This window comes from Carassius auratus, chromosome 5, assembly GCF_003368295.1.
Source record: "Carassius auratus strain Wakin chromosome 5, ASM336829v1, whole genome shotgun sequence".
NCBI classification, from domain to species: domain Eukaryota; kingdom Metazoa; phylum Chordata; class Actinopteri; order Cypriniformes; family Cyprinidae; genus Carassius; species Carassius auratus.
Window position 1 is genome coordinate 21,162,975 of NC_039247.1, and position 24,858 is coordinate 21,187,832.

Genomic DNA, 24,858 nt, shown 5'->3' on the forward strand with positions numbered 1-24,858 from the left:
GAGCTGCGGTCCGTAACTTTGTTTGTGTTCAAAATGTAGAAAAATGTATATAATAAGCGAGTACACCATGAATCCATTTTCCAAACCGTGTTTTTGGCTTGTCCTGAATCACTAGGGTGCACCTATAATAAGTGTTTATATTCGGACTATTTTAGATTGCTTCGGGGGTACCACGGCGGAGTAACCCAGTACCTTTGTGATTCTTCATAGACATAAACAGAGAGAAGTAGTTCCGACTACAATGTTCTTCCGCAAGACGCAAGCAGTTCTGTTTATTAACCGCTAGAGCGTCAAAAAGTTCCCTATCGCAGCTTTAATTTCTGATATACCGCCGGCCACAATTAAGAGCACTACAGCAGTGGCTCAGTTAGTTGCTATTTCCCTATGATGTAGTATAAGCGAATAAGCTTTGTTTATAATTGGAATTTGAATTAATATTTTAATATTTAATATACATTTAAATCATTTTTTTAAGATTTATTGGGGGTCCCCTGGTTGAGAAACACTGCACTACCACAAGTGCCAGCAAAGTGATGAGACACCAGTGCTCAGAAAATACTTTACTTCATTAACAATCAAATTATATTTAATTTCTAATAGCAAACACTTATTATTCCATGTAACAGTTAATTAACCTAAATTTAAGTGTTGTCTCTGTAACTGAGATAAAATAAGTTGAAGTATACAATCACATTGAGTCAGGAGCCAACATGATATCAGGAACATCAGCAGAGATCTCAGCCTGAAGAAGAACAAACTGCAGGAAATGACATCACTATTAAGCACATATCACACTGTGCAGCATGAAAAGATAATTAAGACAATTACAGATTTTTCCATTGTAAAACAGCTGCATTTTTATATACTGCCTGCAGTCATGATTAAAATCATTTACACAAACTGTGTGCATCATGAATGTAATGTGAGGTGACCTCAGGGAGCTGCTGCGGGATCCTGATCTGACTGAGGTTTGTCATCAATCTGGAAGCTCATGGGCTCAACCCATCCTCTCCTGTGGCCCTCTGCGGTATTCCTCTCTCTCTCTCTCTCTCTCTCTCTCTCTCTCTCTCTCTCTCTCTCTCCATCTCTGTCTCTCTCTCTCTCATCATGCTGCGTGTGTTTTTTTTTTTTGTGTATTCATAAATAGATAATAAATATACACATTACACAAACATATTATGTAAACAATTGAGATTAATCCTTTGACAGCACTAAAGAAATAATAAAAGATAAACTAAAACATGGTTATTTAAACGTCTATTTTTGTAATAGCCATTTTGAGATGAAGCAATACAATTATTCAGTGTTCAAGCTTAACCTCTAGACCTCTCTCACTTCTGCGGGAACATAAACTTGAATTTTCCAAATATATTGAACATTCTTAAAAAGCATGACCATTCATTTTTATTAAATGTATTAACCTGACCAAATTTCAAATTCATAAATGCATAATGTTACTAAAAAAAACTTAGGTAAGGCTCTACATTGATAGTATTAGAAACTCTTGAATATGAAAGGTATAAAGACTTTTTGTGAGTTTGTGAGCTTTTATTTTAATACCACTGTGTCCCCTTATTCTGTTTTGATTTGTATATGATCCATGTAATTATTTATTTTTTTCTTGTCCCTTTTCTGTGTATTTGTATGCATAGTTGTATAATGTTCAACATATGCATAAGAACGAAAGTACGTTATGCTTAGTTAATACACAAATTGTAAATCTCACTAAGATGTTAAAGGGCACATCTCATCTCAAAATAAATAAATAAATAAAAATCGCAAAACTAAAATTCCCATAATTAAGTTTTTCTTTGTTCTTGTTTTAAAATAACTGGACCCTGATTAGCTTGGAGACTTTTATTTTGAAAACCACATCACTTTTGAGAATCGGATGTAAACAAAACCTCAGCAGCAGCACGTGAGAGGGGGATTTCCATGGAAAATAGACGCCGTTTGTCCTGAAACAGTGCAATGACGACCCGCTTTATTTTATTTACCCGGCAGGTTTTGCCCCTTGGACATCATTTACGGCGTGTCTTACCCGTGAAGGTGTTTATTTCTATGTAATGCTCGCGCTGTCAGAGTTTAGCGCGGTCTGTGAATGCTCTGAATTTAAAGCGCGCAGAATCCTTCATCTGCTCTGCACATGTTTTAGACGTTCAGAAATGCTTTTGCTGAGGTTTTGTTTGTTTGCTTGTTTATATCAGACCTTCTGCTCGTCCACACGCGATGAGGTTCGCTTGGCAAAGGAGGCCAGCAAGAAATACGGGAAACCTGAACCCACTATATTTTCTAAAATAGTTGACAAAACTATCCCTGCAGATATAATTCACGAGGATGACAAGGTGTGTTACAGACCACAAGCCTTTAGGACTTTTGCTTAATATATTAACTAACATAATGAAATATTCATCGTAATTCAGACTTTTTGTTAAGTTTCATGCATATTATAAATGAACATTGCATGTCAGTTTGCATGTAATATAACACGTGTAATGTTGCAGTGTCTAGCTTTCAGAGATGTAAATCCCCAGGCTCCTGTGCACTTCCTGGTTATTCCAAGGATTCCCATTCCCAAGATCAGTGAAGCACACGATGATGATGCATCGGTTTGTCTGCCATACACTTTTGATTAGTTTCTAGCTTTAATAATTGTTGATGACGCACCTCTAAGATCTTGACCTTTTCCATCCAGCTTCTGGGTCATCTTTTGATAGTGGCCAAAAACATAGCAAAGAAAGAAGGACTGGACGAAGGATACAGAGTTGGTGAGTAAAATATCCTTTGTTTTAAAATTGGGTTCATTTAGCATCTATATAAATACTATATTAAAGCTTGACATATAAAATAATAGTCCGGGAGAAAGAGCAAGCAAACACACACACACACACATACATTCACCTAAAGGATTATTAGGAACACCATACTAATAGTGTGTTTGACCCCCTTTCGCCTTCAGAACTGCCTTAATTGTACGTAGCATTGATTCAACAAGGTGCTGAAAGCATTCTTTAGAAATGTAGGCCCATATTGATAGGATAGCATCTTGATCTGATGGAGATTTGTGGGATGCACATCCAGGGCATGAAGCTCCTGTCCCACCACATCCCAAAGATGCTCTATTGGGTTGAGATCTGGTGACTGTGGGGGTCATTTTAGTACTGTGAAGTCATTGTCATGTTCAAGAAATCAGTTTGAAATGATTCAAGCTTTGTGACATTGTGCATTATCCTGCTGGAAGTAGCCATCAGAGGATGGGTACATGGTGGTCATAAAGGGATGGACATGGTCAGAAACAATGCTCAGGTAGAACTTGGCATTTAAACGATGCCCAATTGGCACTAAGGGGTCTAAAGTGTGCCAAGAAAACTTCCCCCACACCATTACACCACCACCACCAGCCAGCCTAGTGTTAACAAGGCATGATGGATCCATGTTCTCATTCTGTTTACGCCAAATTCTGACTCTATCATCTGAATGTCTCAACAGAAATCGAGACTCAAAAGACCAGGCAGCATTTTTCCAGTCTTCAACTGTCCAATTTTGGTGAGCTTGTGCAAATTGTAGCCTCTTTTTCCTATTTGTAATGGAGATGAGTGGTACCAGGTGGGGTCTTCTGCTGTTGTAGCCCATCCTCCTCAAGGTTGTGAGTGTTGTGGCTTCACAGATGCTTTGCTGCACACCTCGGTTGTAACGAGTGGTTATTTCAGTCAAAGTTGCTCTTCTATCAGCTTGAATCAGTCGGCCCATTCTACTCTGACCTCTAGCATCAACAAGGCATTTTCGCCCACAGGACTGCAGCATGACTGGATGTTTTTCCCTGTTCACACCATTCTTTGTAAACCCTAGAAATGGTTGTGATTGAAAATCCCAGTAACTGAGCAAATTGTGAAATACTCAGACTGGCCCGACTGGCACCAACAGCCATGCCATGCTCAAAATTGCTTAAATCACCTTTCTTTCCCATTTTGACATTCAGTTTGGAGTTCAGGAGATTGTCTTGACTAGGACCACAGCCCTAAATGCATTGAAGCAACTGCCATGTGATTGGTTGATTAGATAATGGCATTAATGAGAAATTGAACAGGTGTTCCTAATAATCCTTTAGGTGAGTGTGTGTGTGTGTATATATATATATATATATATATATATATATATATATATATATATATATATATATATATATATATATATATATATAATACTTAATTATCTGTTCTTATTATTTTACAGTCATCAATGATGGTAAAAATGGGGCGCAGTCTGTGTATCACCTTCACATTCATGTTCTCGGAGGACGTCAAATGAAATGGCCTCCAGGATAGATGGACCTACTGTCAGAATAAAAGTAATGCTCTGCATTTTTGGAAGATATGAGAATAATGGATAAACAGTACAAAATGGAAATTTGTTGGATATTATCAAAAAATGTTTGTCAAATAAAGTGTAATACTGTTTTTTTTATTCATTACAAGAGTTTGGCTTTCATTCTGCAATTAATGTTAACAAGCTGTTGGGTAAACTGCACTTAACTGGGTTGGGTTACCTTTACTGTTGTTTACTGTCATCATTGGTTAATAAAAATATTCTGGCGAGTTTTGCAAGTTTCACAGGTTAATATGGGCACAATGGGTACTACGTGTTCAGCGTAATGGGTGCTACATGTTCAGCGTATAATGTACTGAAAAGAATAATAGGAAGTATATAAATAAGGAAGTAACAATGCACAATGGGTTTTAATCATGAAATGGAAGCTGAACAAATTCCTTGAAAAGAACATTCTTGCATAAATGGGACAGGTTGCATACAAATTTTTGAATACTGTACATGATTTGAAGTACACATCAATTTGTTCCACCCATGTTCAATGAATAAGGACACCTGTGTTTATACCATCAAGACACATTTGAACGATGTGCTGAAATAAAAACTACAATCTGAAGGCCTCAGTTAAGGTCATCCTGTAGAGCTGTTCACTGGTGACAGGTGGTGTGATCAGGGGACCTTGGTGGCCAGGAGGCCGGTTTCTTTGGGTCACTCGTGACTGTTTATATATTAACTGAACTTTAATCCTATTTGCTGAAACATCAGAAGCATCCATTCAGTTCAAGCATCAAATCATGTCTGTGCTGACTAGAAGGAAAAATATAATTCAGAAAAATAGTAATCTTAATAATTGAAACAAACAGCTTTGAGCCTTTACTAATTTAGTTTAAAACATATTACCACAGAGTAAAACATTAATTCGATCTACATTTAACAAAACATTGTTATTTCTGGAACGGTGGTAAATATGTAATATTGTAATCTGGCATATGGATTTTTACTAGATGAAGGTTGCAAAATGGTACAGTAAATGTCTACAACTGTCTTATCTTATCTGCTGGAAAACTTAGTGGAATCAGCCTCTCTGGTCTTTCACACTATCTATTTATGGACTTGGAGCTTAGGTAACAATCTGAATGAACAACGTGTTGATCAATAAACAACTGAATTGAACTTGTCTCACTATCACTATAACCTGAAATATCAGAGGCAGGTCTGCAAACATGAACGAATGAATATTAATACCTACAGAAATCTGCTGTTGTCTGGCAAGCATTCGTGCAAATGCTATACAATGCACGTTGAATAGGAAGTTATTTTAGAATGCAAATTGTAGTGAAATATCAGCTGTAAAATATTTACATGACACGCCAGATATTATCAAATTTCTTTAATTTCAGTTTGAGGTCTGCGAAAGACATTCACATGTTTTGTGTGTGTTGTTAAAAAAGGAAGAACTTACTAAACGTCAACATTAAATTTTGTTGACAGTTATTTTTTATTTATGTATTTTTATGGTGCTGTGACGATGAAATCGTTTGTTTACTAGAATGAAGTTCTGTCACCTGCTCCGCGCGTCACGTGACATGATGTGAGGCTTTGAATGGAATTGTAGACACACTATTTAAGTTCTTACTTCACATGAGAAACATGTAGCTGTGCATAGGGCAAAATCTGTGTTTCATCCACACCTGCTCGGAAACTACACACCTTCCTAGCCTTCAACAACAAGCACTGACGGGAGAAAAAAGAAGAAAAAAACCTTGGGAACATGTAAGTCAGCTTTTTCCCCCCTTTTTTTACATTAGTAAATGTATAGCCTATGTTAGAAAGATTATATGTTTCCAAACTCATCATACGAATGACATTTCCTTTTATTCTGCAAGTGTTCTTGAGCTAAACCGTCACAGGCTAATATTTATAGATTTCTAATGATTATTCAGGTTACTATTTAGGTGTTCAATTGAACGTAGCCTGGGTGATATTTTGAGTGAAATGTATTCATGCTTAATATAGCATAATTGTTACAAGGTATACTTAATTTAATTTATTTTTCAGAAGGTAACCTATTTTCAAATGTCTGGTTGAGGCAATTGTCAAATGCTTTTTACATATTATAAATAGGCTAGATAAAATGTTCTAATGAGATTATCTGTCGGCCAAAACTGTTTTGATACCTGTTTGTTATATTATTCATAGTTATTATCTACATAATTTGATGGTCACTGTGCGTTACCCAATATAGTGTGACACTATGCCTACTGTATCTGTGGTACATGTTTTGTTTTGCTGTAACAGTGTAGATGTCCAATATATTTTTTTCTTGTCAAAACATTAAGGTGTGCCTATACAGAAACTGACTTTAAAATGAAACCCAACCTAAGAAATATTCACAGGATTAAGAAAGTGTGATAGCTAGCCCCAGTCTCTGCATACTCTTGAAAGAAAGAAAAAAATAAGGCTCTCTCCTTTCCTTCTTTGTCATAAGGTGGTTATGTGTCACTATGTTATCAAACTGTTGCAGAATTATCATATTAACATTAACATGATAGCTTATTTCCAAGCAAGTGCATTTCCATTTCCTGTGATTATTATTATTGTTTTACTATTATTATTATTATTATTATTTATGCATAATGTTTTGATTCAGTTGAACAATATCATGGTGTTTTGTGAAAAGCTGCGCATGTGGATTAATGAATATTGAACCTGACACCTCCACTCCCATACCTTTAAATACAGATTAGGATCCAATGCCTTAAAACCATTAAATTATTTCAGAAGATTAGTTAGGAATATTTCATTGTCCTTGTCAGTAATGAACTGTGTCATTCTCAGGGTTTTTCTCATCTGTGGGCAAGTTCAGTTGGGCACAGATCATGATGTGTCCACACTTGTGTTGTAATTATCATGAACTTTGTCCTTTTGCAATCTTGAGTAGTCAAGTTATGAACTTCTGCTTGAGGCGTAATTCCCAGGATTTAAAAAAAAAAAGAAAAGAAAAAATAATTATTCGTTTTCTTTGAATTAACTGTTATGGAATTATAACATTTCAAGAAAATGCCATTAATTATTATTTATCTTTGTATCTTTTTTTTCTTTTTCTTTTTCGCTCACTGGCCCAATATATCACAATCACACACACACACACTGTATGTACGTACAGTATGTGTGTGTGTGTGTGTGTCTTCTAAAAATGCAATGTCCAGTCTACTCAACTTAAAGGAATTGTTTAACCAAAAGTCTGTCATCGTCTTTTTACTAAACCTGAAGTTGTTCCAAACCTGTATGATTTTCATGAAGATATCTTGAAGAATGTTGTCAACTAAACAGTTGCTGGTAGCCACTGACTTCCATTGTGTGTGTGTGTGTGTGTGGGGGGGGGGGGGGATGGGGGGTGCTATTGAAGTCACTGGTTACTGTCAACAGGTTGGTTACCAACATTCTTCAAAATATCTTCTTTATGTTCACCGGAAGAAAGAAATTCATACAGATTTGGAACAAGTGAAGCGGGACTAAATGATGACAGAATTAAATTTTTTGGGTGATCTATCCCTTAAATTGTATTAATTACTTAGACATCCTCTAGATGGCATACTTATACAAACTTCAAATGCAGATATTTTGTAAGACTAAACGTGTGCAAACACATGTATTTTTTTCACGTATAATTCTAAATTTAAAGATATGCACATTTGCACATTAGACTATTTAACGTAATAGTGCTTTAATCTGAATTTCCTAATGTTGGTGAAAGGTTAGTCATTGACTGTAACCTCTCGTCTGCTGCTTTCATCATCTGGCACTCTATCCACTGGCACATATTGCTTAGTATTTTGCAAGAGCAGGGGGTACATATAAAAGATAAATTACCTTCTGAATCCACTGGTGTTGGAGTCTTTTGACTGAATAGAAGACATTAGACATATAATTTTTTCATTTATATTATAGCTTTTTCTTTGTTGTATTTGGTCGCTACTTTGTGAACTCAAGCTTTTGTAATAACATTTTATTTTGTTGTCATTTAAGACTCAAACTATACAATGTCTTCCGATGAGTGTATATCACAGAGTGATTCCAAGGAAATTCCTGTCTCCGGAAATAATAGTCAAGGGTATGTAGACTTAGACTTAATCAATGAAATATGTCATTTCTGTCCTCGTCCAATATTTTGGTACTTGATTATTTGACTTTTTTATTGTATTTTTTTATCGATGTATATTTTATGTTATCATGTATCATTTGTCTGTCTTGCTAGTTCTTCTAAAACTGGTGAATATCAGACCGTAAACCTTCATGACTCCAAAGACCAACCCAATGGAGATTGTTCATTCTCTGTAATGAAGAGAAACACAGGTAGTCTTCACATGCATGTTCACAATATGTTTGCATATCAAAAATACAACTATTTTGCATAAATTCTGAAGAGTTTCTGAATAGATTATTCACAAACACAAATAAAACAAGAATTATATAACATAAAGAATAATATAATTTATAAATGTTGCTGCAGCAAAAAAAAAAAAAAAAAAAAAAAATTCAAAGTTGTACATAATGTTTAGTTGAGTGTGTTTTACAAAAAAGTACTAATTAAGTCTTTCTTCTTTAAAATGTAATTTTTTTCAGTGTGCAGTCTGTAGATTTGAAGTCCACAGTATGCAAATATACCATCCTAGTAATAATTAGTAATAATTTGAATTGTTCTGTTCATATTTTTAACCTGTTACACACGTGGAACCTGATTGGTGAGAAACACACACCATACCCTGTCAGTAACCTGACCTATTTGTGTACTCTTGATAAGCTGTTTGTTCCTCCGTGTGTGACAGCAGACGTGGACAGGTGCCTGAATGGACTGATCTCTTCTTGCTTCAAGAGCGTGCAGAAGCTTCATTTGTAAATTTGCAATACCTTTCAGAAGCCCTTTTTAAAATAGAATCATGTCTCCTGTGTGTCCTTGCTGTCCCGATCAAAAAGGCAATAATCCTGCTATACCACTGACGACTGGAGGTGTGCGACTCGCTCCAGCTCAGGAGCTGTGGAGCGCGGCCAGAGACAAGCCTGTCAAACTGAGGATGGAGACATCGGGACTCGGCTCAGAACCTCCGATGACCATCCATCAGATGTTCCTGGGTACAGTGCAGAAGTACGGAGACTATCCTGCCCTCCGTGCAAAGAAGGAAGGAACATGGGTCACTCTGACCTATAAGGAGTACTATCAACATGCAAGAGCGGCAGCCAAAAGCTTTCTGAGCGTATGACTTCACATCTTTTCATCTTTTAAAATGAATTTTTGAATGAATGAGCTTTAGGTGAAGAATTGTGTTTGCATATGCAGTCACTGTGCTCTGTGTGTACTCTAGCTTGGCCTGGAGCGATTCCATGGAGTCGGCATTCTGGGCTTCAACTCTCCTGAATGGTTTATAGCAGACGTCGGATGTATCCTAGCAGGGTATTGACTGAGAATTCATTTAATCTTTTAATAGTTAATCTACTTGAAGTTAGAGAATGAGGAAAAGACTTTAGAAAACGTTTTGATGGAATGTGGGATAGCTTTGTCTAGATTTCTCAACACATATCTTGTTTTGTCTCAGGGGACTGGCCACTGGGATCTACACAACTAACTCTCCAGAGGCCTGCCAGTATGTCGCTGATAACTGTGAAGCCAATGTTCTGGTGGTCGAAAACAACAAACAACTGATCAAAATCCTCCAGGTAGTTTAAAAATGAACCGCTTTCATTTAGTAGATTATCAATGCAAGATTCAACCTACTGTAGAAAGACATGAATATGAGAAGTAATGCAATAAAAAAATCATCCAGAATTGCTAGTATAGAAATATATAAAGGTTCTGAACGTTGACAATAGTTATTTGACAACAGCTAACATGAGCAATACTTTTGAAGCATTTATTAATCCTCACTGATGTTAGTGAGTGAAATGTCTGTGAATTAATACTGATTTTAAGCATTAAATATTAACCCTAATGTATCATTATGAAAATGTAATTAAAAAAAGAACAATAATATGTAAACGAATGGCTGAATCTTCTTATAAAATACTGATCAGTTTTCTTTCACTGTTCTCACAGGTCAGAGATCAGCTGCCACATCTGAAGGCTATTGTTCAGTACAAGGGTGAACTGGAGCAGAAGTTACCAAATGTCTATACAGTAAGTTTTTGCCAAATAATAAAATAAAAATGCCTCTGAATACCAAATGGTTGCACAAAACATATACATGTAAGAGAATAAAGATAATGCAGGTTCACGGATAATTACAGGTGAGTAATGTTTGTTCCCAAATGAGGAAGTATCAGTATGTTCAGTATGTTTTTTGTTTTGTTTTTCACAAAAAGCCAGTCAAGTAAAATTAATCTTAACAGCAATGCATTTTCAATACGTCAACTAATCAAACAGTGCTCCTGATGTGTTTTCATTTGATGTTCTCTCAGTGGGCTGAATTTATGAAGTTGGGGGAGAGTGTCTCTGAAGCCGAGCTGGATGCGCTGATAGACAGTCAAAAGGCCAACGAGTGCTGCACATTAATCTACACATCAGGCACCACAGGGAATCCCAAAGGGGTCATGCTCAGCCAAGATAATGTGAGTACAACTTAAAGTGTCAAATAAAGTGACTTTCTCAGCACTTACGCCCAATGCCAAATTTAATTAACCACGTTAATATTTTTTATTTTGATGGGATAATTAGTGGTGTCTCTTAAATTCATCCCTCCTCCATCCAGATCACTTGGACAGCCACTGCAGCAGGTCTCATGACCAATCTGAATATGGCTGAGGAGGAAATCGTGAGCTACTTGCCCTTGAGTCACGTGGCAGCCCAGGTCCATGACATGTGGATCTGTATGAGGTTTGCCGCCATAACCAATTTCGCCGAGCCAGATGCCCTGAAGGTTAAAATCCAGCTTTTATGCTGAATTTTAAGATGCTTACACTGTTTACTTTTGGAAATATATATATATCTTTGTCTAAATCACTGTAGGGCTCCTTGGCCAACACTCTGAGAGATGTGCGTCCCACAAGCTTTTTGGGAGTTCCCCGAGTTTGGGAAAAAATGCAGGAAGCAATGAAATCTGCTGGTGCAAAGTCGTCCGTTACGAAGAAAAAGATTGGAGACTGGGCCAAGGGGATCGGACTTCAAGCTAGCTATAATGCCATGAATGGGTGCGTTTTAAAGGAACCATGGAGTCAATCATAAATTGAATCTTTTGAAAGAATCCCAAAGTTCATTTGATTTCTTTACAGTGATTCCTCAGTGCCGTGGGGCTTCACGTTGGCGAATGCCCTTGTTTTCAAGAATGTAAGAAAAGCTCTGGGCCTCGACCGCTGTAAGGCCTGTTACACAGGTGCAGCTCCCATCACCAAAGACACACTGGAGTACTTCATGAGCCTTTACATCACCATCTTTGAGCTGTACGGCATGAGCGAGAGCACTGGACCTCACTCCGTCTCCTGTGCCGAGGGTTATCACATTATGAGGTCAGAGGCGCGATGTGCTTTCTATATTAACACACATGCAGTATTTGAAATTACATAGATGCCTTAAAGGAATTTGTGTTGATATACTCACTTCACTTCAGAGAAACAATTTTTGTGTTCATAAAGGAAAATAACTGCTTGTGGGTTTGGAATGACACGGTTTTTAGTAAACATTAGCATTGGATGAACTATGCCTTTAAATGATTCTAAGGCACTGTTTGATTGTTTTGGTTTTCTAGTTAAAGTAGCCCCAAATATTAATTGTAAACTTAAAGGGATAGTTGACCCAAAATTGAAAAAAATCTGTCATCATCATATTCAAGTTGTTTCAAAACTGCATGAGATTATTCCTTCTGTTGAACACAAAAGAAGCTAATAATAATAATATTAATAATACTATAATAGCATGAACATGGCAATGTTAAATTTATATTAAAAACTTAGAAACATACAAATACATTTAAAAAAAAAAAAAAAGTCATATTATTCCCAAAACTCAAAATTATTCAAAAGTCAAAGAAAATAAAGTCTTTAGGCCAAAAGTGTCAATACATGGAGAGGATTCTATAGAAAATTTATTTCACAGTGAATGAGCTGGAACAGAAAGAGAGAAAATCTTCTTACTCTTCAAAAAGGACCAAGAAAAAGTTTGACATATTCCTCCAACATGTCCATGTTAAAGTGATGAATTCCACGCGTGTGAGCATGACTTCAAACATCCACCAATTGGCTGAAAGTCATTGTTACTTCTGAAAAAAGCTTTATCATGTTCTGTTCTCCTTCAGTTGTGGTAAAGTGTTGACTGGCTGCAAAACTAAGTTAGACAAGCCGGATACAGATGGAACCGGTGAGATCTGTTTCTGGGGGAGGCATGTGTTTATGGGATACCTGAACATGCCAGACAAGACTGAGGAGGCACTGGATGCAGACGGGTGGCTTCACTCAGGAGACCTGGGCAAACACGACAAAGATGACTTCCTGTACATCACCGGCAGGATAAAAGGTAGAAATACACATGTTGTAGATTATATTCAATTGCAGTGCTTAAATTGCAGTTCAGTTGCAGTGCTTCATGGCAGTGAGCAGGCTCTTAAGAGCTATTTTGGTACAGTTTGCTCAGTGTGATTCTATGATTGGTATAGATTTCTTTTGGTAATTGGTAGATTGTTGTTTTCTCTACCTTTGGACAACTTTCATACAGTATTAATGTGAGCAGAAATGTATCTAAGATAAATGCATACAGTGTAACAACCAAAATTAATTTATACATGTGTATATCTAATTACCTTATTTTTGCAGAATTAATCATTACTGCTGGTGGAGAAAATGTACCACCCGTCCCCATTGAGGATGCCCTAAAGGAGGAGGTGTCAATCGTCAGCAATGCCATGCTGGTTGGGGACAAAAAGAAGTTTCTCTCTATGCTACTCACACTCAAGGTGAGTCTACATTTACTTAATAAAAGAAAAATAAAATTACACTCGTTTCTTAATTTTTTAATTGGGAGAAATTTAGCATTATTGAGGATCACAGGGGATCCATTGGTGAGCAGGTGATGTAATGCTAAATTTCTCCAAATCAGTTCCAGTGAGGAAACAACCTCACCTATACTTTGGTTGGCATGAGGGGGAATATTTTTTAAGCATATTTTCATATTTGTGTGAACTGTTCTTTTAATGAGACCAATAAATGTGTACATTTTACCAAATGTTTACATTTATAACACCAAAAAAACTTAGCTAATGTGCCATTTTTCAGAAGGAATGTGTTTTATTTTTAGTGTAACGTTGATGACAATGGAGACCCCACAGATGAGCTGACTCCATTAGCGGTGGAGTTTTGTCGGCAACATGGTGTAATTGCCAGCAAAGTCTCAGAAATCATTAACAAAAAAGAACCGGCCATTTACAAAGTCATCCAGGAAGGCATAGACTGCGTAAATGCCAACGCCACATCCAATGCCCAGAGAGTCCAAAAGTGGACCATCCTCTCAAGAGACTTCTCTGTGTCTGGCGGAGAACTTGGTGAGTGTTATTTCTTTATATAGACATGGATATTAAACCGAACTGGAGAGTTGAATCTAATGTATAGATGTCCATCATTATTAAATTCTTGTAAAATGCTGCAGACGCACTTGCATCTGTCAGTGTGACACAACTATGAGAAGCATTTGTGTCAGTTGGTCTCACGTTTTAATGAAAGGTCTTTACAGGACCTGCTGCCATGCTGCTTAACCACATTCCTTAATTCATAATTATAGTAAACTGGCTGATGGATCTATTAGATGTGAATGTGAAGGATTGTTTTCTTCTTTTTTTTCCTCAGGTCCAACCATGAAGCTCAAAAGGCCTGTTGTCAGTAAAATGTATCAAGAAGAAATAAACAAATTTTATAGTGAATAACAGAAGAACCAAAATGAAACTGTGGGAATTCAATTGCAGACTACAACGGGATCATATTCTTTTGCCACTGATCAGTAATCTGTATTTTGCTCACTCCAGGGCTTCCAGTGGACCTCACTATTATAACATCTCATTGGTCTAAGTCAGACTTTACATTATTTTATACCAATAGATTTGTTAGCTTCGGCAAAGTTGCAATTGATCAGTTTTATAGCTATTTGTCATTATAACTGGTTCTGTATATTCTGTACAATATATGAAATCAGAGTTGATTGTATGTAAATGATATTACTATGCAATTACTGTGCATATTACTGTTGTTACAACCGGCATGTGAAGTCAATTTGTCTAAATAGACAAAGTTTTAGATTGAAAATAGGTTTAGATTGAGTCTCATATGATCTGTAGAGGATAATAGACCTGCTGTTGCTTGCATATTGAGTATTGTTAGTACTTCAGACAGTTACAGCGTAACTGTAAAGAAATGTGGGACAATTGTTTGTTCTCTTGCTGTTCACAATTCACCCAGCACATTGAGTATTGGAAAAAAAAACTGAATTGTGAGATAAAAACTCAGAATTATATTTTGCATTAAAAAAAAAAAAAAAAAAGTGAGATAAAAAGGTGAAAACAGGATTCCATACTTCCTGTATACATCACTGGCAGAATAAATTTAATGTGCAACAGTGCCCATCCACAGAGCACCCTGAATATTCATGAGAACGGAGATTGTTTTGAAGTATAGAAGTAAATAATAAATTATTATTAATAACTATTAAACTCCATTGATACTCCATGTGATAATCTATTTTTTTTTCTCTATCTACATTTCTGGGATATTTGGTAGTGTGAGTAGGCACAGGGAAACCTCGTGATGATATGCCTGTGTGCGTCTGTTCCCAAACAAAACAAAAATCATCTCTCTGATGAGGCACAACACTGTAGGCACTGTGGTTTAACCCCACCCCGCCCCTCAGGGATTGTTTATATTGTCTTCGAACCAGTTTTGAAGTTATCCAGAAATACAAGCAAGAAACCTCATCCCTTCATAAAAGCGTTTTCTTTTGTTCACTTTTTTCAGACAGTTTCATTGAGACTGATCTTGTTTGTGTTCTGCATTACCAATTGTTGGAAGTTCTTTTATAACAATTGAACATATCTGGTGTCACATGCAGCTGTTGAAGCCAATGAACCGTAAGTAAAGTATCTCCTCTGATACAGAAGATATGTGAAGTATGCAAATTAGCTGAGAGATTAGTTTTTGGATATACAATGACATCGAAGTAAATTTACAGCTCTTAATCATTATTCTGCCTATTTTTATGCAACTACTTTTTCTTTTCACTGTTCATAAAAGCCCCCCCCCCCAAACACACACTTTTTCTTCCAAGCTTGTACTATTCTGAACAATGTCTGAAACTTTGTATCAGCACTCGTAATATGTGTTTTTGCCTCTTTAAAATGAATCACTAGTCTTCATTTTTATGACGCCTTGTAAAGCAGTGTTTGCTAAATGAATAAATGCAAATGTCAAAACACTTTGGAAATCTCACTGCAAAAGGGAATCACGAAAGCAGGTAGTGCATAATTTTTATCATGTGACCATTTATTTAGAAAAGGGCCCATCGGATGCACGGGACAAAAGCATCAAAGCTATTTTTAAGCTAAAAAAATTATTAATTCATTTATTTATAATTTTGTACCTGGTGTAGCTATTTTTTTTTATATTCTTTTCAATTATTTGAATAATTATTCAAATATTCATAATAATTTACCATGACCTGGCTGGTAAATAAAATAATAAACTTTTCAAATTAAAATAATGTGCTGTACGACTCTGGATTCGTATTGTGTTTTAGTAACCTTATTTTTTCCCTCAATATTTTAATATGTAAATATAAATAATTATCATGTCCCCCAATTATTTAACTTATCCATTCAACATTAATTTATCATATTAATCATTTTTCTCAGCCTGGTCATTGCTCTTCTGATGATCAAACATGATATCTGTCCATTTAGGACAAAGTCCTCAGATGACTATCTACGTACAGTACATTCAATCAAATTAAGTCATCCATTCACCTTACACAACTTCAGCAGTAATAAAAGTGCTGGAAATGAAACCTTTTCATTCATTATATTCTCTGGGCAGTAGATGACATCAGAAACCGGACTTACACACGATATTCAACTACATCCATTCTCACCGTCTTAAGTCTTTGTGTTTTAAATTAATTTAATACTAATATAATACTAATTAGGTCAAAGGTTGCATACTTCACTCATGTGACCTGAGCAGTTTTAGTAACTGAACAGACTGGCTCTGGATTGCTCTGGAACTTCCTCTCATGGGAGTGAGCTGGTTGCCTTTAACTCTTGCAACATAGCCAGACCAGCCTAAAAACTTTGTCCCCAAAAATGACTTTCGTTGGTTTAGCTCATTTACTTACAAAATTACCACATATCTATTTACTGAAATCTTACACAAGTCTTAAAGGATAGTTGACCCTAAAATAAAAATTCTGTCATCATTTATTCTCATGTCGTTCGAAACCAGTAAGAATTTTTTTTAACTTTTGTGCAACAAAAAAAGTTAATCTTTAGCAGAATGTTCAGGCTGCTCTATTAAAATGTAAAAGCTTTTCTTCCTCTTATTTTTAAAAATACCTTTATTGTCAAAATATGAATGATGACAAAAAATTATTTTCTTAATTTTATTGGTCATTTTTTACTCCATTAACTTATGACATTTAATGTAGGCCTTGATGCATATACTCACAAGGTACAGGCAGGGTATACAAGTGGTTTATTAAAAACAGTGCAACACTGCACTCGTGTGGTCATAAGACATCAGTTGCATAAAGTTAATGGCAGACTGCATCTTAAAGGACAATTTAATGAATTCACTTGCTCAACATCAAACATTCAGCAATAACAGCAGAAAAGGTCATCATTCAACAGGTATTTGTTTCCAAAAATCAGATTTGTGTGTGTTCATGCTGAACTGGCTGCTTCACCAAACCCAGTGTCTTCGGGCACAGTGAAAGCCTTATAGTGGTTTGTGTCAGGAACTACAGGTTCTCTCTAAATATATTGTGTTATGTTGTTGTAGTCTATTTCAGCAAGTAGTTCATTAGATTACAACTATATGGTTAATAGTGGGCAAAAATCAGTGTGCTGGTGTACTATTTAACATATATTTGAATGTTAAATACCTTTTGTATAACATTTAAATATAGTCATGATTTTAACCTGAGCATCCACTTATTCATGTAGTGTAACTGCATAAAATCCATATAAACTGTAAAATCTGAATGTAGTGTACTGTAAATAAATCTACAGATATGTAATACATATATGAACATAAAAAAGTAAAAAAAAAAATGATAATATAAAATTCAATAACAACAGACGTTCTGTTATACAGGATTATAGCATAGCAAGTCAATAAACTTTTCCTAATGATGTTTATAATGTTTTGTCAGTTATATATTGTTGGAAAGGACATCACAAAAAGAAATAAGGCTTGATGTGTTTTTTTTTTGTCATGCAGGAAATCAACATTGATATTGATATTGTTAATGATTATAAATGAGTGAAGTTATTTGTTACAAATACGGCTGTTTAAATGTAATTTCACATTTCATACACAGTATATTTGAGAAGAAAAGAGCACATGCAGTGTATTGTCATTTCCTTGCTCTTCAACTTCATTTTAATGTTTTTACAAGCTTTTTTTCATATATTTTTTCCTCATTTGGTGGCGATAGCAACAGCTTTCTTCATCCAAGCATTGTTATTGAGTAGAGAGAGCATGAAACGAGCCACATCTCCTCGTGACACAGACTGGCCGATTGGCGCACCATTTTCATCAGGGACATAATAACCTTCATGAGTGAGGAACTCATTGGCTTTGAAAACAACAAGACAAATTACCACAAATTTAAAGCACTGAAATGTGTGGAAACCTAATGGCTTCGCAGCAAAAGAAAACCTCCAAAAATGATTTATTTGTCAATAAGCAGTTTGCATAGTAATAAACGTAAAAATCTAACAACAACTGAAGAACGCACTAAAATGTATTATAGTATTACATGTATATAAAAATACTAAAGCACTAAAATGTATCATAAACCCAACTATTTAAATTGGATTTGATGTTTTATTAATAAATCTCACCTGTTGTTGGTGTATTCTTGAGACCAGGCGGCCGGACAACAGTCCAGTTGATGTCTTCAGTCTGCTTAAGAAGGTTTTCCATTTCATACATGTTGTTCAGAACACTTCTGATCATGGGAAGCAACATGAAGCGGATGAAATAGGAAGAATTGGAGCCTGAATTTGCTGTGAAGAGTGCCATAGCAATCCAATTACTACACCAGACAAACGATCAGACAAAAATACTTTCTGTTTTGTATACCTATCCATAATAAAAACACTGCACTTACGGTCAGTGTACCACGAGGTCATGGTGATGATTCGATTGACTTTGACTTCACGCATAGCATTCAATGCTGCCTTCATAGACTGACTGTAGCCAGTGACTCCATGTAAAAATGAGATTGGAAAGCCAAGACAGGACAAGACAGCATCCTGACCTTTGAAGTGCAGTTTCAAGCTGTCTTCTGAGAAAATGTCTGCTTCAACCACCTATCACACGAAGGCATGCGGTTAAACAATACAAGGTTATGAGGCTGGATCCTAGTAGTATACAGCTACTAAGTGAATACTGAAAATCTGAGAGACAAAATGTGCATCATCTGGACTGGAACACATGAAATGTAATCTACAGTACGTTGAACTCATTTGGAATTGTCCTTAAAAATCTTGACTTCCTGCCCAAAAGTGTGGAGCAAGCAAATCATGTGATGATATCAGCCCATAAACGAAACACATTAAGATTTTATGCCACCCTTGTGACCGTTATGCTAAATTGTAGCCGTCTTCTTCAATGACACTGTACAAAAACTCATATAACAACTATAATAAAAGATAAAACAAAAACTTGCATACAAGTTATGCATTAAAACAGTCACCTTGGTGACTAAGAACTGGTTAATTTTATTCCAATCCTAAAGTAAACAGTCATTTAAGCAATGTGCAGACTTGAGTCAGCTAGATAAGAAAAACCAAGAGCTAATGAATAACTCAAGACTATTTTACTCATACTTCACATGAAAGATTCATTTTGTCATAAAGGACTTTGCCAAATGAATTTAGATGCATAGCCTTTTTTATTGTGAATCTGCAGTCCAACCAATTGCACCTGGGAACAAATTCATGATCAATGTAACAGTACAAATTAAAGTATTTCTTAATTTCACCATGCATTTTCAAAAAGAATAACAATATATACTATGAGCATAAACCTTCCTACTACTATTTACCTTGAGGTTCTCGTGCGTTAGCGTCAGTTTCGCCGGGTTTCTGACGAGGGCAGTGACGCAGTGTCCCTGCTGAAGAGCCTGATTGACCAGCTGCTCCCCGGTTTGACCAGTCGCGCCAACTACTGCAATCTTCATCATTACTCCGGACAGAACCCTATATTCCTGCTAAACAAGAAAATGTGCTGCTATAACACACTCGTTTGCACAAAACCGCAGAGAAAGGGCTAAAAATATGAAGAGGGTTTCTGGATTTGCGTGTAACTTCGCAAAAAGTTAGTTTTGTTTGAATGATCTCCTGCTTGTGATATAACCTGCTTACCAAATGTCCGGAAATGACATTTGTTATCTCAAGACTCCTCCTCAACGACAACAACATGAAAAGCATCTGAGGACACATTCAAACCGAAAGTGTGTTTTTAGCCGAGGATAGATATTTGTAAATGGTCTGAAACATGTGAGCATCACCAAATAAAGCATTTACACCTGTCGTCAACACACAAAACACCTTTAAAAAAAAAAACAGTGCCGCATCTAGCTGATCAGCAACATGTGTAAAGACCCCAGTGTTCATCCAACATGAATCGCAAAAAAGACACATCAGTAAATATATGCCAAACAACTACCAAACTCACTCTGAAATCGCTCGTGCTTGTGTGGGTGACAAGTTCTGGCAACGCAGCAACAGTAAACCCATGCGTGCAGTTTATTAACTTTCACAGATGTGGACACGAGTGCGCATGCGCACGAGTATGCGTCCTATCAGGTCCAAATTCATGTTTCTCTAAAAAAAAAAACCTTCATACATTATTAATACATGACATTATAAGAAAACGTTTGGTTTCCTTTTAAAACAAAGTTTTAAAAGTGCAAGTTGCAGCAAAAATGGATTTTTATGTGCTGTTGTGCACAAAAAAATACCCCGTTTCCTCAGACTGTGACCACAGAAATCTGTAAATGAGGATCCAATTATAATCTTCAAATATAACGTACGCCTTGCCAAATCAAGGCGAATATTGTCCGAAATGATTCCAGTATTTGGAAACACATTAATCGGAGGGACCAAACTTCATTAACACAATCTTTATTGACAGCAAAGCTTTAAGCATTGAACAGTTGAATATGATTTCACACTGTGGGACTTTAGTGAAGCGCAGAAGTCTTAACTCGACTCCCTCTGGTGGTTAATATGACTGCCACAATCATTTCAGTTCCTTGTTTTCAAATGCAGAAGTTTGAAACGGTGTGAAGTCTTTGGTTTCGCATATTCAAATGTCACCATCACAAGGACAGTTAGTGTTCATTATTCACCATGAAGCTACAGATCTGTGTGTTTCTCGGCGTGACAGTTTTCTGCGTGTCGACAGCTGATTTCTCTCCTCCAGTGGTCAACATCAGTCTGGACGTGCCTGACTTTCAGCGATGGGCTCCTCTGAAGAACCTGTATGACATCGACTTCTTGAGAAAAGCTGCGTCTGAAGTGATCGAGTAAGATTCAGACAGTCTGAACACCGAGCGCACATCACGAGAAAACCTTGCTTTCCTTTGCTATCTTACCTTAAATAAATCATGTTCTTGAACTTTGTAAATCTTTAGTGTACATTTATTCATTGTTTGTCATCACTGATCCACAGCACACTTACGTCCTAAACACATTCCCTTGCAGCTCAACTGTTCCCAAATGGGTTCATGAAGCAGTTAAACCTATAGTGAAGGCTCTGGAGAAATACATCCCACAGCCCTATGCTGGAGAAATACGGGGCATGGCATCCTTCTATGGCGCTGACATTGTAGATATTGTGCTGTTGAACTTTGCCTATGAAGTATCTGCGTAAGTATATAGGTTGACTGTTTTTCTACACTTTTTAGTAGCCTACAGTACCTCACTTGAATCGATTAGTTGTCAATTTGTTTTCAGCATTCATTGTGGTTGCTTTGCTTTTTTTTTAGCTTTTGCACCAGTATTGTAACTCAGGATACAAAGGGCAATATTTACCATGGCAGAAACCTGGATTATCCCCACAGTGTGCTCAGAAATCTTACTCTAGATGTACTTTTTATTAAAAATGGAAAGGTAATAGTGTTTATTATATTATATTTCATTACATTATTCTCTTGAATCTGAAAGTAGTTTTTCTTCAGGTGGCGTACAGAGGAACCACTTTTGCTGGTTATGTTGGGCTGTGGACAGGACAAAGCCCCAACAAGTTCACAGTGTCTGGCAACCAACGCAGTAGGTTGATAAAAAAAAAAAAAAGAAGAAAAAAAAAAGGAGATATCTAGTGGATTTTTTTTTGTGGTTTTAATTTACATATATATTTATTACAGGTAAGGGGCATTGGTGGGAGAATGTAATTTCAGCAGTTTTATTAAAAAGTTCTCCAGTTAGCTGGCTAGTGCGAGAGGTAAGGGAACCAATGTATATAAAATAAAAAATAAAATTCAGTATATCAAAGTACTGGTGCAATAATTACTAATTGGCTGTTAAGAGACTTTATCGCATTAAATGAATCTGTATATCACTGATTCTCTTTAGACTCTGGAAGCAGCTGTGGATTTCCAGGATGCAGCAGTGAGACTGGCCAAGGTGCCGATCATCACAGATGTTTATTACATTTTGGGTGGTGTTCATGATGGTGAGGGTATGGTCATCACCAGAGACCGGAGCGGGTCAGCCGACATCTGGCCTCTGGATCCACTTCAGGGAAAGTACGCAGAAACCATTGTTTTTAAATGACAAAATTTACAATTGTTGTAATGAAAGCCAAAAAGTGATGATGATGCAACAGTAGGCTCTCGTTCATATAATGCTAGTATTTCCTGAAGCGTTTTACATTACTAAACCTGTGATTTTTACTGTTGCTTGTTTTAGCTGGTATAGAGTTGAAACCAATTATGACCACTGGCTTCCCGCCCCTAAACAGGATGACCGAAGGCAAGCACACAGTACATTTTTATCAATAACATAATGTGAGGTGATTATTTCACAGATGGTTTTAACATCCCCTGGACTTTTTTACAGAGATGTGGCCATGAAAGCTTTGAATGCCACTGGTCAAAACCATATTAGTATGGATTCTCTGTATAAGGTATATGGACAAATCCATTTTTGCTGCCTGTTATTGTCATAGATTATGGCATTTATTTCTGTCCCACTCTGTTAATACTACAAAATGTCGCAATTTTAAATGTTTTCAGTATAGAAGTAATTTCTGGATTCTGGAGATTTCCAGGTTTGTGAAAGCATGCACTCTTATTACATAATTTATTGACTTATTCATTTTCATTTTCACTGTTACAGGTTTTATCGGTGCATCCAGTATGTAAACGGTAAGGAGGACAGTAATGCAGCATTTCACCTATCAGATGATATTTTATGATTGTGTAGCGGTCTCACATAGAGTGCTCATTTCTCGTATGTGGTCGTACAAATCTGATCATACTTCCTCACTGAAGTTATAATATTATAATCTAACAATCATCGCAATGCAGAATTTAGGATTTTCCTGGAGAGTTTGCAGAAACCCGTCATTTGAAGACTTCACACTACTATTCACACTTAATATTTCACAGAGACTCTGTTGTTGAAGCCAATCAGCTGTAAATCTGAACAGTCCAAGCATTGATCTCTGTTGAACTCTCGCCCTCTTTCATGTCTGGTGCCCAACAACTCAACACTGATTCTTAACTCATCTCTATATCTATTTATATATCCGAGTACTATTTTTCCTGAAAATCAGCATGAATGTAAATCTGATATGGGTTTTTACAACTATTCTGTAAACAAGAATCTAGTTTGAAGTGACCTAGAAACAATATTGTCTGTTTTGTTCTATTTCCTTAACTTTTTAATCTTAAATTACTGGTTTCATTTGAATGGTAATGTTATATTACTGTAATTGAATATGTTAAAACAAATGTAAGTACCAGTGTAAAGTTAGAAAAACAAGGTTTTTGGGTGGTGAAGTGTTTATGAAAGAGGTTTCTTCAGCTTTCTGTAATAAAGCTTTTTAATGTGAGTATGATCTTCCTTCCAGGAGCACTGTTTATACGACCGTCATGAGTGCCGGCACTCCTGAGAAGTACACAACAGTTGTCAGAGATGTAAGAACAAACATTAATACATGATTTTTAAAACATAAAACATAAGATTCACTTTACATATGTTACCACCATCGTGTCATGTGGTATTCTTTCATGAAGTCTAGTTGGCTGGTTTGGTAACATAAGTGATTTTGTTGAATGAACCAACATTTCTGTCCAAATGTAAGAGTTTGCTATAGCTTCTCTGATATCATTTTGACATTAAGGGGTTTTGCAACCCTCAGCTTACATCAGTCTGTCAGCTGTTGCAAGGAGCAAGCACAGGAATCTTTTCTATGCTTTGGAAACTTCTGTATCTTGCAATCATTAGTCTAGGAACTGTGACTTACTGACATGATCTTTTTCAGATTTTCTTTTCTTCATAAATACAGTTAATGGTCTTTCCTTTCTGTTCACAGACGTGCGTGTGAAGGAATGAGACGTTCTCTTGACCAGCTCAGCCAGACTTTTCACCCAGCTTAGTTCTGTGCAACAAATTCTACTTCTCTTCTGCATTTCACAATGGAATGAGTCGTATTTTAATATCTGAAATGGAGGGCTGCTCAATATTGGGGAAAAAAACTGACATTTTTTTGTGATAAAACCTATAGCCTGTTGCAATAGGAAAAGTAAAAATAAATAAAAAAGAATCAGATTACTTAAACAGGTCTATTTGGAAAGAATCATTAAAAAAAAAAAAAAGATTGTAAATGTAGGACTGATTTTAATAAATGTTTAATAAACAAGAAGTTAATATTAAGTGACTTACATTTTAGAAATACTGTGACACATTTCAGTATTTGCTCTGTTTTTTCAACACACAAATGTATGCTTCTGTAACATGTGACCCTGGACCACAAAACCAGTCTTAAGTGTACATTTTTCAAAATTGAGATTTATTTATTATAAAGCTGAATAAATAAACTTTCTATTGATGTATGGTTTCTTAGGATTGTATTTGAAAATCTGGAATCTGAGGGTGCAAAAAAAAAAAATCTAAATACTAAGAAACTCATCTTTGAAGATGTCCAAATGAATTCTTAGAAATGGATATTACTAATCAAAAATTAAGTTTTGATACATTTATGGTAGGAAATGTACAGAATATATACATATAGTGTTTTTTTTTTTTTTTTTTTGACTATTGCTAAAAATATACCCCA

At 36.1% G+C, this 24,858-nt stretch overlaps 4 protein-coding genes across 10 annotated transcripts; 3 read left to right on the forward strand and 1 right to left on the reverse strand.

The window, feature by feature from the left end:
* Nucleotides 1-1,866: 1,866 nt before the first annotated feature.
* On the forward strand, nucleotides 1,867-4,600 carry LOC113080837 (uncharacterized HIT-like protein Synpcc7942_1390). 4 transcript variants are annotated; one of them, XM_026252910.1, is made up of 5 exons: nucleotides 1,867-2,049; nucleotides 2,208-2,345; nucleotides 2,505-2,609; nucleotides 2,696-2,768; nucleotides 4,234-4,600. In XM_026252910.1, the coding sequence occupies exons 1-5, from the start codon at nucleotides 1,972-1,974 to the stop codon at nucleotides 4,323-4,325; spliced, it is 486 nt and encodes a 161-aa protein (XP_026108695.1). In that variant the 5' UTR covers nucleotides 1,867-1,971; the 3' UTR covers nucleotides 4,326-4,600. The 4 variants fall into 4 exon arrangements, with proteins under 4 accessions (XP_026108695.1, XP_026108692.1, XP_026108685.1 ...); XM_026252907.1 differs by lacking the exon at nucleotides 4,234-4,600 and adding an exon at nucleotides 3,490-3,806; XM_026252900.1 differs by having other exon boundaries at nucleotides 1,893-2,345.
* Nucleotides 4,601-8,210: 3,610 nt separating this feature from the next.
* LOC113080867 (long-chain-fatty-acid--CoA ligase ACSBG2-like) lies at nucleotides 8,211-15,762 on the forward strand. Its single transcript, XM_026252921.1, has 14 exons — nucleotides 8,211-8,440; nucleotides 8,585-8,682; nucleotides 9,304-9,581; nucleotides 9,690-9,778; nucleotides 9,921-10,041; nucleotides 10,418-10,498; nucleotides 10,780-10,929; nucleotides 11,070-11,237; nucleotides 11,327-11,508; nucleotides 11,590-11,823; nucleotides 12,609-12,826; nucleotides 13,123-13,262; nucleotides 13,604-13,847; nucleotides 14,149-15,762. Exons 1-14 carry the CDS (start codon nucleotides 8,370-8,372, stop codon nucleotides 14,223-14,225), a joined length of 2,151 nt encoding a protein of 716 aa, XP_026108706.1. The 5' UTR covers nucleotides 8,211-8,369; the 3' UTR covers nucleotides 14,226-15,762.
* A 1,166-nt stretch (nucleotides 15,763-16,928) lies between these two features.
* Nucleotides 16,929-20,354, reverse strand: LOC113080874 (flavin reductase (NADPH)). 4 transcript variants are annotated; one of them, XM_026252938.1, is made up of 6 exons: nucleotides 20,248-20,324; nucleotides 19,927-19,929; nucleotides 19,616-19,780; nucleotides 18,677-18,878; nucleotides 18,408-18,572; nucleotides 17,913-18,139 (listed from the first exon to the last, which is right to left on the reverse strand). In XM_026252938.1, the coding sequence occupies exons 3-6, from the start codon at nucleotides 19,751-19,753 to the stop codon at nucleotides 17,982-17,984; spliced, it is 663 nt and encodes a 220-aa protein (XP_026108723.1). In that variant the 5' UTR covers nucleotides 19,754-19,780; nucleotides 19,927-19,929; nucleotides 20,248-20,324; the 3' UTR covers nucleotides 17,913-17,981. The 4 variants fall into 4 exon arrangements, with proteins under 4 accessions (XP_026108712.1, XP_026108723.1, XP_026108716.1 ...); XM_026252927.1 differs by lacking the exons at nucleotides 19,927-19,929; nucleotides 20,248-20,324 and adding an exon at nucleotides 19,935-20,000 and having other exon boundaries at nucleotides 16,929-18,139; XM_026252931.1 differs by lacking the exon at nucleotides 19,927-19,929 and having other exon boundaries at nucleotides 20,248-20,354.
* Nucleotides 20,355-20,815: 461 nt separating this feature from the next.
* On the forward strand, nucleotides 20,816-24,628 carry LOC113080901 (N-acylethanolamine-hydrolyzing acid amidase). The gene is made up of 11 exons (XM_026252955.1): nucleotides 20,816-21,100; nucleotides 21,279-21,443; nucleotides 21,563-21,686; nucleotides 21,755-21,845; nucleotides 21,941-22,017; nucleotides 22,149-22,321; nucleotides 22,485-22,547; nucleotides 22,635-22,701; nucleotides 22,914-22,942; nucleotides 23,650-23,716; nucleotides 24,115-24,628. Exons 1-11 carry the CDS (start codon nucleotides 20,925-20,927, stop codon nucleotides 24,124-24,126), a joined length of 1,044 nt encoding a protein of 347 aa, XP_026108740.1. The 5' UTR covers nucleotides 20,816-20,924; the 3' UTR covers nucleotides 24,127-24,628.
* The last annotated feature ends 230 nt before the right edge of the window (nucleotides 24,629-24,858 follow it).